This window comes from Haemorhous mexicanus, chromosome 32 (assembly GCF_027477595.1).
Source record: "Haemorhous mexicanus isolate bHaeMex1 chromosome 32, bHaeMex1.pri, whole genome shotgun sequence".
Classification (NCBI taxonomy): Eukaryota; Metazoa; Chordata; class Aves; order Passeriformes; family Fringillidae; genus Haemorhous; species Haemorhous mexicanus.
The window spans coordinates 1,400,910-1,414,471 of NC_082372.1; the positions used below are offsets into that span (position 1 = coordinate 1,400,910).

At 48.7% G+C, this 13,562-nt stretch overlaps 1 protein-coding gene and 1 long non-coding RNA gene across 8 annotated transcripts; both read right to left on the minus strand.

The window, feature by feature from the left end:
- Window positions 1-452: 452 nt before the first annotated feature.
- On the minus strand, window positions 453-3,222 carry LOC132340528 (uncharacterized). Of its 6 annotated transcripts, none has more exons than XM_059871584.1 (3): window positions 3,070-3,222; window positions 2,028-2,588; window positions 453-1,964 (listed from the first exon to the last, which is right to left on the minus strand). In XM_059871584.1, the coding sequence occupies exons 1-3, from the start codon at window positions 3,082-3,084 to the stop codon at window positions 1,338-1,340; spliced, it is 1,203 nt and encodes a 400-aa protein (XP_059727567.1). In that variant the 5' UTR covers window positions 3,085-3,222; the 3' UTR covers window positions 453-1,337. The 6 variants fall into 6 exon arrangements, with proteins under 6 accessions (XP_059727567.1, XP_059727566.1, XP_059727569.1 ...); XM_059871583.1 differs by having other exon boundaries at window positions 453-1,985; XM_059871586.1 differs by having other exon boundaries at window positions 453-1,901; window positions 2,007-2,588.
- Window positions 3,223-8,575: 5,353 nt separating this feature from the next.
- LOC132340623 (uncharacterized) lies at window positions 8,576-10,367 on the minus strand. 2 transcript variants are annotated; one of them, XR_009489933.1, is made up of 2 exons: window positions 9,773-10,367; window positions 8,576-9,497 (listed from the first exon to the last, which is right to left on the minus strand). It is a non-coding gene; the product is annotated as an uncharacterized LOC132340623 (long non-coding RNA). The 2 variants fall into 2 exon arrangements; XR_009489934.1 differs by lacking the exon at window positions 9,773-10,367 and adding an exon at window positions 9,635-9,762.
- Between the last annotated feature and the right edge of the window lie 3,195 nt (window positions 10,368-13,562).

Genomic DNA, 13,562 nt, shown 5'->3' on the forward strand with positions numbered 1-13,562 from the left:
GCCCAGTGTCCCTGTTCCAGTGCCACCACTTCCAGCCCAGTGTCACCACCCCAGTGTCACCTGGGTTGCCCTGGTGTCACTGCTCCAGTGTCACCAGTCCCATCCCAGTGTTCCCCATCCTGCCCCCGTGTCCCCATCCCAGTATTCCCATTTGTGTCCCAGTGTCCCCAGTTCTATCCCACTGTCACTATCTCAGTGTTCCCAATCCCATCCCAGTACTCCCATTTGTGTCCCAGTGTCTCCAGTTCTGTCCCAGTATCCCTGTCCCAGTGCCTCCAGCCCAATCTCACCAACCCAGTCCCATCCCAGTGTTCCCCATCCTCTCCCAGTGTTCCAGTTGTGTCCCAGTGCCACCAGTTCCATCCCAGTGCCAAAAAAGTGAAAAAAAGAAGAATTTATGAATTTCTCTCCCGTCACCAGAGAGTGAAAACACGACACGATGGAACCGCAAGGAGAAATAAAATAAATTGGTTTAATGCACAAGATGGCGTGGAGGCAAGTCAAGGGTTAAAACCAAACAAAAGAACATCTGAACTTCCAGGAATGTCTGAATATAATTTATATAGAATATAGAAAAATATATGTATATTTATGTATATATAAAATGTTAATATAAAATATTATTTTAAAATAATATAGTAAATCAACATAATTATATATATGAATATAATATAAATTCTGTTGGTATAAAATATATTAATGTAAAGTATTTTTATAAAATCTATATTTCTATTTTATTACTCATATATATATATATTTAGATCAATAATATATTATGAATATGCATCAACCTCTGTGAATATGCATGAACCTCTGTGATGTAACAGAATATAAAGAACGTGGTTTAATTAATGGGGAGCTTTTGGCAATTAGCACCAGGATTTTATCCCTTAACAAACTTTTATAAAAATCTCAATTCTGACCACTGTCTCCCGGGGGGGTCTTGGCTGATAATGGGGAAGGAGGACAGGACCGAGCCCCAAGGGACCCCCCCCAGATTCTCCTGCACAAGATCCCAGTGACAGCAGGAGCTGGTGGCACCCGAGGGGCTCTTGGCGACATCAGGAGCTGGTGGCACTTGAGGGGCTCTTGGTGACACGAGGAGCTGGTGGCACTTGGGGAGCTGGTGGCACCCGAGGGGCTCTTGGCGACACGAGGAGCTGGTGGCACTTGGGGAACTGGTTGTACTTGAGGGGTTCTTGGTGACATGAGGAGCTCGTGGCACTAGCGCTGGTGACACTTGAGGGGCTCTTGGTGACACAAGGAGCTGGTGGCAGCTGAGTATCCACAAGTCTCTCCAGTGACATCACTGCCCCAATGACATCATAGTGGTGACATCACTGTCCCTGCAGCAGCCTTGGGATGTCCTTGATGGCTTCTTGGCACCACTCATCCACTGTGCGGTTACAGGGGCCACCTGGGCCACCAGGGCCACCACAGGGACTCAAGAGGAGGTTGTCAATGAGCTCAAATATCCCCAGCAGGTGCTCCTTGGCCAGGTGAGAGCCGGCCTCCCACAGCTGCTCGGCCTCGGCCACCTTGGCCACCAAGGCCACAGGGACATTGGGGGATGCCTTCTTTGTCCTGTTCAGGATGATCCTGATCTCCCAGAGGCAGTAATCCATGTTCCTGATGAACATGGTGGCCCTGTCACACACGTCCACCAAGCGCTCTAGTGGCCCCAGGGCCACCTCTGCCCAATGTCCCCTCCTGGTGGCCGCCCTTGCCTGGCTGGCAGCCACCACGGCCTCTCCCATGGCCTTGTTGGTGGCTGCCTCCTCCTCACTGGGGGCCAGCTCCTCCTCACTTGGGGCCAGCTCCTCCTCACTGGGGGCCAGCTCCTCCTCACTGATGGCTGCCTCCTCCTCACTGGGGGCCAGCTCCTCCTCACTGGGGGCCAGCTCCTCCTCACTGATGGCTGCCTCCTCCTCACTGGGGGCCAGCTCCTGCATGCTCGTGGCCACCTCCTCCTCACTGGTGGCCGCCTCCTCCTCGTCGGTGGCCACCTCCTCCTCACTGGTGGCCACCTCCTCCTCACTGGTGGCTGCCTCCTCCTCACTGGTGGCCGCCTCCTCCTCGTCGGTGGCCGCTGCCTCCAGGACATTGCATGTGGCCCCCACCCAGGCCACCTCCTCCCAGTCCAGGGCCACCGTTGGCCGCTGGGCGGTGGCCGCCAGTCTGTGCCAGGCTGTCCCCCGGCGGGCAGTCTCGTACCACAGGTCCCTGGCCCGGGCAGGGGCCGCGTCCGCGCAGGCAACACAGAGCTCGGCGGCCTCCAAGGCCAGCTGGTCCCATCTGTCCCTGAGCGCGGCCACCAACCTCTGCCAGGCCTTGGCCACAGCTCTCACATCGGCCCAGCTGATCCAAGAGGTGGCCCTGAGGGTGGCCAGGGCCTGGCCCAGGGAGGGGACACTGCCGTGGTCCAGGGTCTCACGGAGGCTCTGGGTGAATCTCCTCAGGGCAGCGCGCAGGGAGTCTGGAGACAAGCACTGCTGCACGCCCTGGTGTGACCCGGTCACGGTGGCCGCCACTTCACCCAGGGTGGCCACCACGGACACCAGAGCCTCCAGCAGCTGGGCAGGGGACACCTGGAAAGGGGACAGGGGAGGTGTCAGGGACCTGGTGGCATTTGTGGCCTCCTGCGGTGGCCTCTGTGCCCTCCCGGGGTCCCCTCTGTGCCCCTCCCTGGAGGGCTCTGCTGTCCGTCTGTCCCTCCCTTGTTCCCTCCGCCACCCCCTGCCCCTCCCCTCGTTGCCCCTCCCGCCCCCTGCCCCCTCTGCTGTCCCCTCTGCCACCCCCGCCCTCTCTGTTGTCTCTTTTGCCACCCCCTGCCACCACACTCGTAGCCCCTGCCACCCCCCGTGTCCCCCCATCCCCCACTCCGCCTTCCACCCCCTCTGTCACCGCCCCCCTTCCTTCCACTCTCTCCTGTCCCTTTTGCGACCCCCGTGTCCCCTCCCGCCACCCCCTGTCCCCTCCATCCCTCACCGCCCCCTCCCCCCCGTATACCCTCCCCCCCCCGCCGTGTCCCCTCTGTCCCTCCCCGTGCCCCCTCCCCCCACGTCGCACCTCTTGGGGCTCCATGCTCACTGGGGACACCTTGGGGACACCTTGGGGACGCTCCGGCAGTGAACGAGCCCCAGGACAGGCGCCGGTCGCGGCCCAGAACCGGCCCCGGCAGCGGCGCGTGCGGCAATGGCGGAGCCGCTGAGGGACGAGGGCCGGAAAGGGGCGTGGCCAGCCGAGGTGACGTCACCGCCCCTCCCCGCACCTGGACCGCCCCAGCCCAGGGGAAGCCCCGGGATTTGGGCGCTTTGTAGGCTCCGTCCCGGGGGGCTCGGCTCCGTCCCAGGGGTGTAAACTCTATCCCAGCGGATTTAGGCTCCGTCCCGGGGGGCTCGGCTCCGTCCCAGGGGTGTAAACTCTATCCCAGCGGATTTAGGCTCCGTCCCGGGGGGCTCGGCTCCGTCCCAGGGGTGTAAACTCTATCCCAGCGGATCTAGGCTCCGTCCCGGGGGGCTCGGCTCCGTCCCAGGGGTGTAAACTCTATCCCAGCGGATCTAGGCTCCGTCCCGGGGAGCTCGGCTCCGTCCCAGGGGTTTAAACTCTATCCCAGCGGATTTAGGCTCCGTCCCGGGGGGCTCGGCTCCGTCCCAGGGGTGTAAACTCTATCCCAGCGGATTTAGGCTCCGTCCCGGGGGGCTCGGCTCCGTCCCAGGGGTGTAAACTCTATCCCAGCGGATCTAGGCTCCGTCCCGGGGAGCTCGGCTCCGTCCCAGGGGTTTAAACTCTATCCCAGCGGATCTAGGCTCCGTCCCGGGGGGCTCGGCTCCGTCCCAGGGGTTTAAACTCTATCCCAGCGGATCTAGGCTCCGTCCTGGGGGGCTCGGCTCCGTCCCAGGGGTGTAAACTCTATCCCAGCGGATTTAGGCTCCGACCCAGGGGGTTTAGGATTCATCCCAGGGGGTTTAGGCTCCGTCCCAGGGAATTTACGCTCAGTCCCAGAGGATTTAGGCTCCATCCCAGGGGGTTTAGGCTCCATCCCAGGGGGTTTAGGCTCAGTCCCAGGGGATTTAGGCTCCATCACAGGGGATTTAGGCTCCATCCCAGGCGGTTTAGGCTCAGTCCCTGGGGATATCACTGGCCCCCACTATTTGATTGACTGCATTTTCAGCCTCAGTGGGGATTTCACCACATTTTTCCTGTATAAAAAGTGCAGCAACTTGGACAAATTTGGATTCAGGAATTACAACTCGTACACCCTTCTCTTTTTTGAATGTAATTTCTGTTTCCAATTTTTCTATCAAATCCCTCCCCAGCAATGGTTTAGGGGAGTCAGGCATATGGAGGAATTGATGAGTTCCCCAGAGCTTCCCCAGTTTAAATTTTAAAGGTTGAAAGAAAAATTTAATTTAAATTTTAATAAATAAAATAAATAAAGTAAAAGTAAAATAAATAAAATAAATAATAATCAAATTTAATACATAACATAAATTTAAAAAATTTTAAACTTTAAAGGTGTAAAGAAAGGCAGTGTTTCGCTCACCTCAGTCACCCCAACAACATGTAGAGTATCGTGACTCAGTTTCCCTTCTGCAGTGTTTAAACCCAAACGTGCTGCTCCAGTGTCTATCAGAAACTCTGTGGGAACCCAGGGCACAGGGAATATTTCTCAGCCTGCTCTGAGGGGTCCTGACCCCCAGAGGAGACCTGCCTTTGACCCTCACCCATGGAGAAAGCTCCAAGAATGACTTCAGGATAGAGTGGAGCCTACAAGAGTAGTGAGATGGATAATAGAGAACAGTGTAATTTGTCACTTGGGTGAGAGTTAGAGCCTGAATGAGGGATGTGGGAGTCCAGGTGGCTCTTTAAATTGCAATTTATTATATCCATTTGGTTACAGCAGGCCAGGTCGTGGGCAACAGAGCCTGTGCCTACAGCTGTCAGCTCCAGCTGCAGGCAGGCCTGGAGATCCTTTAATTTTGGGTACAATGCATTTTATACTTTTCTTTGCTCACCATCTTAATACAGCAGAACCAATCTATACCTTAACTTTTACCTATAGCCTATTGTTGTATTTCACTGAATAGTTTATTTAGTTGTTGTTGTTGCACTGGTGATGGGCAATTTCTACTGAGCATGTTGGGTCAAGTAGATGGGTTTTCCCCCTCCCTCATTACATGGTCTCCCCCTCACACCCCCCCCGTTATACACATGGTCTGTCCCATAGGTAATTCGCCCCTCCCCAATGGCATCCCATTGGCTCCGGTCCCCTCTCCCCCGCCCCCATCCCCTAGGGTATAAAACCTCCTGTGTGAGAGTTCCACGCCCTCTTTTCTACCTGGGTGACCCCATCACCTGTGTCTTGCACCAAGCCAATAAACAAGATACTTGCACCCACGTGGAGAAGAGCGCCTCTCGTCTTTTACCTTCGTCTATGCGGGTCCGTGTGGGCTAGAGTCTTAAGCTAGCCGGATTGGACTCGTAAGAGGCCCAGGAAAAACACGGGATACCGCAGCCTATCATAACTACTGTAATTACCATATTCATGTTGCTGTTCTCCAATCACTAAAAGTCAGTACATTACAGTTTAAGCTAGAAGGTGTTTTTCAGTTTTCTTGCAGTGGAAAATTCTGAGACCTTTTTTCTACTTGCCACATTTGCTGACTTGTTTTCCTGTGCTCTCTTTCTGCTTGGTAAAAACATCTTCTTGTTTGGGGTGGGTTTATCCTTTGCTCTAAGCCATAAACCCCCTTCTAACTAGCACACCCTTTGCCTCCTTGGTTATCCAGTATGACTGGCTCAGCAATTCTTTTCTTCTACATCAAAACTTGCTTCCATCTCTATTCCTTCTTCAGAGTCTGCATCCAAAAATATCTCTGCCAAGCACACACACCTGTGAGACTTTCTTGTCAAACTTTCATCCCTCCCAAGAGAAGTAGGTTTCCCATCCTACCTTCCCATGTCTGCCCCATGGTCACACAGACAGAAACACAGGTCAGCCCGTGGGGTGCACCCTCTCTGTCCAGCTGGGGGACATTCGGCTCTGACTTTGGGGCCTGTGACTCGCACGGGTGATATGGCAACTGTTCCTCCTCACCTCCTCCCTCTTCTCCCCCATCTCCTCTTTGAGTTCCTTGACCATGGCAGAGACACGAGCCCGCATGGGGCCGTTGATCATACTCTCATAATTTCTGTGGAAAACCACAATCACTTATTTTCAGAATTTTAAAAGTTTAATAGTAATAAAATGGTTATAAAAATAGTAATATAATTAAAGTAATAAACATTTTAACAATTTGGATTAGGACAATACAAGACAATAAAAACAAAGAGTTATGAAAAGTCCAGGTACCTCTCTCTGGGCAAAATAAGCCCAAAAAAGGACACACCTTAACAGAGGATTAATCCTTAAAAGCAATAGGCATATTCATACACATCATACATGATGCATGAATTCCATTCAAACAAAGGATTCTGCCTGGTCAGTGTCAACTTCGTCCTCTGAATCCTGACGGCATCTTCATGGCTGAGCAAGGCAGGAAGAAGTTGGTTTCTTCTGATGATGGAGCAATAAATTCTTTTTCTCTGAAAGATGTAGGTGTCCTGTGGCTGCTATCTGGTGTGAGTACCTTATTCCTTTCTTTAAAAAATATCCCGCACACATGGTTTCTATTTTAACTACAAAAGTTACATTTTAACTGCAAAACTACAATTACAATACTATTAAACTGTTAATACAGCACTACTAATCATACATAATACACATAGTAAATATCTGCATAGAGCCATATAATATGTACTTTTGACAAGAGGTGAAAAACAAGTTGGCTTTGTCAGTGCTCTGCTCCCCAGGACCTTGAGCCGAAGGAATTTAGAAATGCATCTCCAGGTGACAATCGGTGCGGACACGACTGCGTCCCCTCTGCAAACCTCATCCTAGAGGCAATCCCCCAATTCCTCCCAAGTTCTCAGACTCAGTGCAGCGCCCAGCTCCACTGGGAACCCGTGATCTCTGGCCCAGCCCAGCAGATCACAGAGCACTTCATCTGAGACTGCAATTCCCATGGGAGGTATGACATTCCTCCGCATGGCCAGAACAAGTTGTTCATCTCTGGAAGGTTGGTTCCCCATTTTTAAGGAAAACCCATCCCTCAGCAGGCGTCCACTTCAAGAGACAGACAGTCTGCTGTTTCGGGAAAAGCCATCCCCTGCTCAGTTCTCAGCCTCCCGGGGGAGGTTTGTTTGGTCTGTCGTTTGCCCCCAACCCTGTGGTCTGAACAGGACCAGTCTCCTCAGGAAGACACGGGGCAAAGGCAGAGTTACCTCACTCAAGAGGGCAAACGGTGTCTGATCGCAGAGGGTCGCTGGGTCGCTCATCTCGGGATGTGTCCCGGCTGTCCTGCGATTCCATGAGGGGTCACCAGACCCCGCCCATGTTCAGTCTCAGCTGTGAACTCGGCCGGATCCCTTAAGGTCCTGTTTCTTCAGCCTCGGCTGCACCAAAGGTCGGGGTCCAGCAGACCCTGTGCCTCCAGCCTAGGCTGCAGCACACGTCGGCGGTCACCGGATGACGCTGTTGAGTCAGGGATGGAATGAAAGACTCCGGTCCTCAGGTGGATCAGGAGGCAAAAAGCATTTAATGAAAGCAGCGGGTCTTGTATAGTGTGACTCGCTAAGGTGAGATCTGATTGGTCTCAAAGTGAAAACCTCTCACACTCTTGGTGAACTATGAATAGCACACTCTGGAGAACCCTATCTATAAACAATGGTTGCAGAAAGAGAGAGAATAATTGTTTGAATTCTTTTCTCTAAGTTTGCCACAGCTCCTCACAGCTTCCCAGGAAAATCCTGGCAGAGCTGTCTCTCTCTCTGTTCAGAGGATATGTGATTACCACAGGTGTCAGGGTGGTTATCCAAGTCAGCCTTCCCTTATCACTGAATGCTAAATAAAAAGGGTTAACAGGCCTATCAGCAACACCAGCCACTGTCTGATATCATTAGCATTTAGAGTGGATCTGAACCCTTCGAAAACTGGTGGGGCAGACCCAAAGAGCTGGGTGAAGGGTTGAGAGAAAATTTCTCCCGGTGTCATTTCCTCACAGTGGGTGCCATTATTAAAGTGACCCCAAAACTGTACAGTTAGGGTGTGGTAGCTCTGAATCCATGTGCCTGCTTTCCAGAGGAAGTTAAAAATCCGTTAATTGCTCACCTTATTAACCTGTAAAGCAAACTGGATAACAGCCACAGTAGCCTTGGTTACAGGACCCATGTTGAGATAAGGGCCTGCAAATGGGAGAAGTGTAGCCAGGGCCATGTGCCACCCAAACCAGGGTAAGCTGGACCACATGGTGACACCTAACAAGGTTTCAATAGCAGCACACAAAAATTAGATTACTCAAGAACTGTTATTCCTTTTTCTCTCAATGCCCTCAAGCTGCATATTGGCGCCAAAATCTGTCTTGGTTTGAACAGACAGGAGTCTGCTAAGGAAGGCAGGAGCCTCCCCTGAAATGGAAAATGTAAATCCCCTCCCTGTGCTATGAATTTGGAATGTGGGGCTCTCAGGCAAAGATATAGGAGCAGGGATAACAGATCTTTATTAGGGAAGAAAATAAAATAAACAATGCCGTAAACTAAACCCACACTGCCAGAGTCAGAACACAACGTGACACCCTGTGGGTCAGGGTGTTGGCAGCAGTCCAGTTGGAATTGTGGCTGTAGCCCTCCTGGAGTGTCAGGGGTGATTCTGCTGGAGCAGGGATCCTGTAAAAGGGTGTGTTCTTCCTCTGAAGATCCAGGGGAAGAGGCAGCTGCTGTTCCTCTGGGAATCCAGTGGAGAAGCCGTGCTGCTGTTCCAGAATCTCCAGATTATATCCGGGTAGGAATGCTTGGCTCCTCCCTCTGGGAAGAGCATCTCCCAATGGGATGCCATAGTTGTTATCAGCCATGCAGTGACATTCAATGGCCTGTTATCAGCAGATGTCTCTGGAGGGAGGAGTGGTGGTGGAAGAGATAAGGAAAACTGCCCAATTATCAGAAGACAACTGCCATGCAGATGGCAAATAGAACACAATGTGCTTGGCAATCCAGGACACTGAGATGTATCAGAAGTTTGAGATGTATCAGGAGTTTTGAGGGAGGTGGAACTGTGGGGACGTGCAGGCAAGGCAGTAGGGGGTGGCTATGGTGTGGAGAAAATGCAGAGCAGTAATGAAGAAAACAGTGAGGACAGGACAGTGGCAGCCGGTGTCTGAGAAAGGCAGGGACAGGTGAAGTTCAGGATTCCCAGGGAACATGAAGTTCAGGATTCCTGGGGCACACGAGGTTCAGGATACTAGGGCACACGGAATTCAAGAATCTCAGAGCACATGAAATTCAGGATTCTGGGGGCACACGAAAGTCAGGATTCTCGGGAGACACGAAATTCAGGAGTCCCGGGGCACACAAAGTTAAAGATTCCTCTGGCACATGAAGTTCAGGATTCCCAGAGCACACTGTTAAACAAAGGTTGGGAATTGTTGTAAATAGTTGATAGACCATTAAGCATGTACTGTTCATTTGGTTATTATATTGTAAAAGGGGTTAAAAGGGTAGTTATAAGAAATACGGTACCCAACGTACCACAACACACCTCAGTAAAGGGCACCACCCCCAAGGGAAACCAGCCAGCCTGGACAGAACTGCCATGGGCCAATCAAGCACCTTAAACCTTCATGCAAATGAAGGATCCAAAAAGAAACCAATCCAAAGGGACAAAAACAGGATAGACCCACTGAATCTGTGCCGCTCCACCTGGGACATCGGGGCCATCGCTGCTGAAGCAGCCCCAGCGCCGGCGCTGCAGCATCCTCGACGGGAACGCTCCTGCTCGGCCTGCGGGCCCCCTTGCTTTGGCCTTTCTTTTTCTTGTAATAAATGCTGAAATCACTTTGGTACTGGGAGCCTGCTCGCGTTTTTATCAGTTATAGTTATAAAGTTCAAGTTTTGTTCAGCTCAGAGTTGACAGTCAAAATAACATCTCAGTTTCCAGTACTGTTCCATAGAGCGCTCTCCTTGCAACCCGAATTGGGACCAAATTGAGGGAAGGCAGTCGGTACCATGAGGGTCATGGCAGAATGGCTCCAGAAGAAGGGAAAACCAAAGGTGAGAGGCAAGACTGGATCAGGAACTCCTTCTGGGAAAAACTCTCAGGGCACCAAGAAAACCCCTGTGGATCAGAGGTGAGGAGGCCAGCCCGTACCAGACTGCCACTGGTAGCAGTGCTGCTACTCACTGACTGCAAAGGAAGTGGAGGAAACGCTTGTGAGAAGTGTTACTGTCCCTTGGATAGAGGAGATACAGTAAGTGCATTAATCAGAGTATACACAAACCTGCATCCCAAATGTATCCATCACTCCCAGCTAACAGCCTGTAAAGAGGATAATAAAATATATTGGGTGGTGTAAAGAATGCCAATCACTTGTTTTTAAAAATTTAAAAGTTTAATAATAATAAAATGGGTTTAAAAATAGTAATATATTTAGAGCAATAAATATTTCGACAATTAGGTTTTAGGACAATACAAGACAATAAGAACAAAGAGTTATGTAAGGTCCAGGGACCTCTTTCTGGGCAAAATAAGCCAAAAAAAGGACACACGTTAAGAGAGGATTACTTGCAAAAAACAAAAGCCTGTTGCATATTCATAGATTTCATACATGATGCATAAATTCCATTCAAACACAGGATTCTGTCTGGTCAGTGTCAGCTGCTTCCTCTGAATCCCGATGGCATCTTCAGAGTGGAGCAAGACAGGAAGAAGATTGTTTCTTGTGATAATGGAGCAATAAATTCTCTGTCTCTGAAAGATTTAGGTGTCCTGTGGCTGCTATCTCAGTGGAAATACCTCGTTCCTTTCTTTAAAAAAATAGCCCACACACATAGTTTCTATTTTAACATTATGTTTTAACCTAGAACTATATTTAACACACTACTGAAGAAAATTAATACTGCATAACTTCCTAACATAACACATAATATTCATTTTAATATTTGCAAAAAGCCAATCATAAAATATGCGTTTTTCACAGCTGGCTAAAACTATTGCAAACCCCAGCTAGGAGATGTCATGAGAGTGCCCTGTGAAAGAAAGATGGGTAAGTTTTGAACAAGAAAGTGAAATCAACTTAGAGGATACATTCAAAGAGAAAGAAGTGCAACTGAAAAGACAAAGGGATATAGGGAGACAAATATATGGAAAGAATTTTTTTATCAATATGGTGGAAAAGATTACGAAAGAATTTAATCTGACTGATTGTTGGGTGTGTGGGGGGACACACTTAAGTGAAATTTGGCCATGGGATGGTATCAGTTTAGGTCCCCTAGACATTTTAAAATGGATTACATTAAGAAAAAGTATGGAAGTACCCAAAAGAAGGGAAGGAGAAGTGGAAGCTAAAATCAACAATAATAGGGGAAGGGTATTTATCAAGAAAAGAAAAAATGTATGCTATAGAAGTAGGAGAAATGCCATGTAAAAGATATCTGGCAGCAAATGGCACACACACCAGATGGATCCCAGAAATTCCCCATTCATTTTGGTCAACAGAAAAAACTGAAAGTTGATGTGGATAGAGTGAAAAGAAAACATGTTTGAATGCTCAGGAGATTATATCAACCCATTCTGGGCAATAAAAAACCTATCCAAATATTGGAAACATGTAACAAATCAAGATTCTAATTTCTGGGATTGTTTTGCTTAGAAAAGTGTGAAAAATGCGTATTTTGTGATTGGCTTTTCTCAAATATTAAAGTGAATATTATATGTGTTGTGTTAGAAAGTAATGCTGTATTAATTCTCTTCAGCAGTGTGTTAAATATAGTTTCAGATTATAAAAATTGTTAAAATAGAAACTATGCTATGTGGGATACTTTTTTTAAAGAAAGGACTTGCAGCGAGATTGCAGCCACAGGACACCTAAATCTTTCAGAGAAAAAAAATTTATTGCCCTCTTATCAGAAGAAACGAACTTCTTCCAGCCTCGAAGGCTCTGTTAGGATTAGGAGGAAGAAGCTGACACTGCCCAGACCAAATCCTTTGTTTGAATGGAATTTATGCATCATGCATGAAGTGTATGAATATGCAACAGGCTGTTGTTTATAAGGGTTAACCCTTTGTTAACGGGTGTCCTTTTTCGGATTGTGCTGCCCAGTAAAAGGTACCCGGACGTCGGTAACTCTTTGTTTTTATTGTCTCATATTGTCTTAATTCAAATGGTCTAAATTATTATTACTCTAATTGTATTACTCTTTTTATGACTATTTTATTACTATTAAATATTTAAAATCTTAAAAAAACAAGTGACTGGTGTTTTTCACAAAAAACTAAGTTCACTCTTGGAAATTTGTAAAAGTTTAATAAGGGCTATAAAAGGATTTTGGCACTCGGCCAAAGAACTCGCCCTGAACTTAACCCATTGTTCTCCAGATCCAGTTCCTCTGCAGGGCTACAAACACATTCCTGAGTTTAGCCATTATTCAAACCTTCCCAGGAGGTTTGGATGTTCCAGGAACTCTTGTTTGGTTTTAACCTCTGACTTGTCTGCAGGACATTCTGTAGATTGGGTCAATAGATTTGATTTCTTTTCCTGGTTCCATCCTGTTGTTTCACACCCCCTGATCAATTCATAAATTCTTTTTAGGTTTGTGTCACTGTTATCATCATCTGGAGAGGTCGGGCCCAGGTGTGAGAAACAAGGGAATTGTTTTACACCTGAGTCAGTCACACAAAAGCGTTTTAACATTGCACAGTCTCTGTTTTAACATTTATTATCTATTTACTATTTGTCTATTTTTAATATTTTAAGGTCTATGATATAATATCGATTATAGTCCAGCATTAAATGGGCTATACGGTGCATAGATAAACTTATAGATTATATTGTACCAGCAGGCAGCTGGAAGGAATTATCAATAATCAATTATCAGGTACCAGAGCAAAATACTTGTGAAAGTATTGTTTTGCCCCAGCCAATGCAGAATTGCAGCAGCCAATGCAGAATTGCAGAACCAATGCAGAATTGCAGCAGCCAATGCAGAATTGCAGAACCAGTGCAGAACTGCAGAAGCCAATTATTAAATTGTCATTTATGACCCAGCTCTGCTGCAGGCACAGTGGAAAGCTGGAAGCTCTTGAGGGGACTCATTCACCCCTGTCCCTGTCCCTGAGTGTCCTCAGAGTGTCCCCAGTGCCCCCAAGTGTCCCTGCATGTTCCTGAGTGTCCCCAGAGTGTCCCTGAGTGTCCTCCCTGACTATTTCTGTGTCTTCTGTGAGTGTCCCTGAGTGTCCCCAGTGTCCCAGAGTGTGCCTGAATGTCCCTGAGTGTCCTCCTTGATTTTTCCTGACAGCCTCTATGTGTCCCTGAGTGTCCCCAGACTGTCCCAGAGTGCTCCTGAGTGTCTCCAGAGTGTCTCTGAGTGTCCCTGTGTGTCCTCCCCACGTATCCCTGAGTGTCCCTAGTGATGTCACCCCAGGAATTCCCATCCGGATTTGGGGCAGTATCAATGAAAATCCCCAGAAA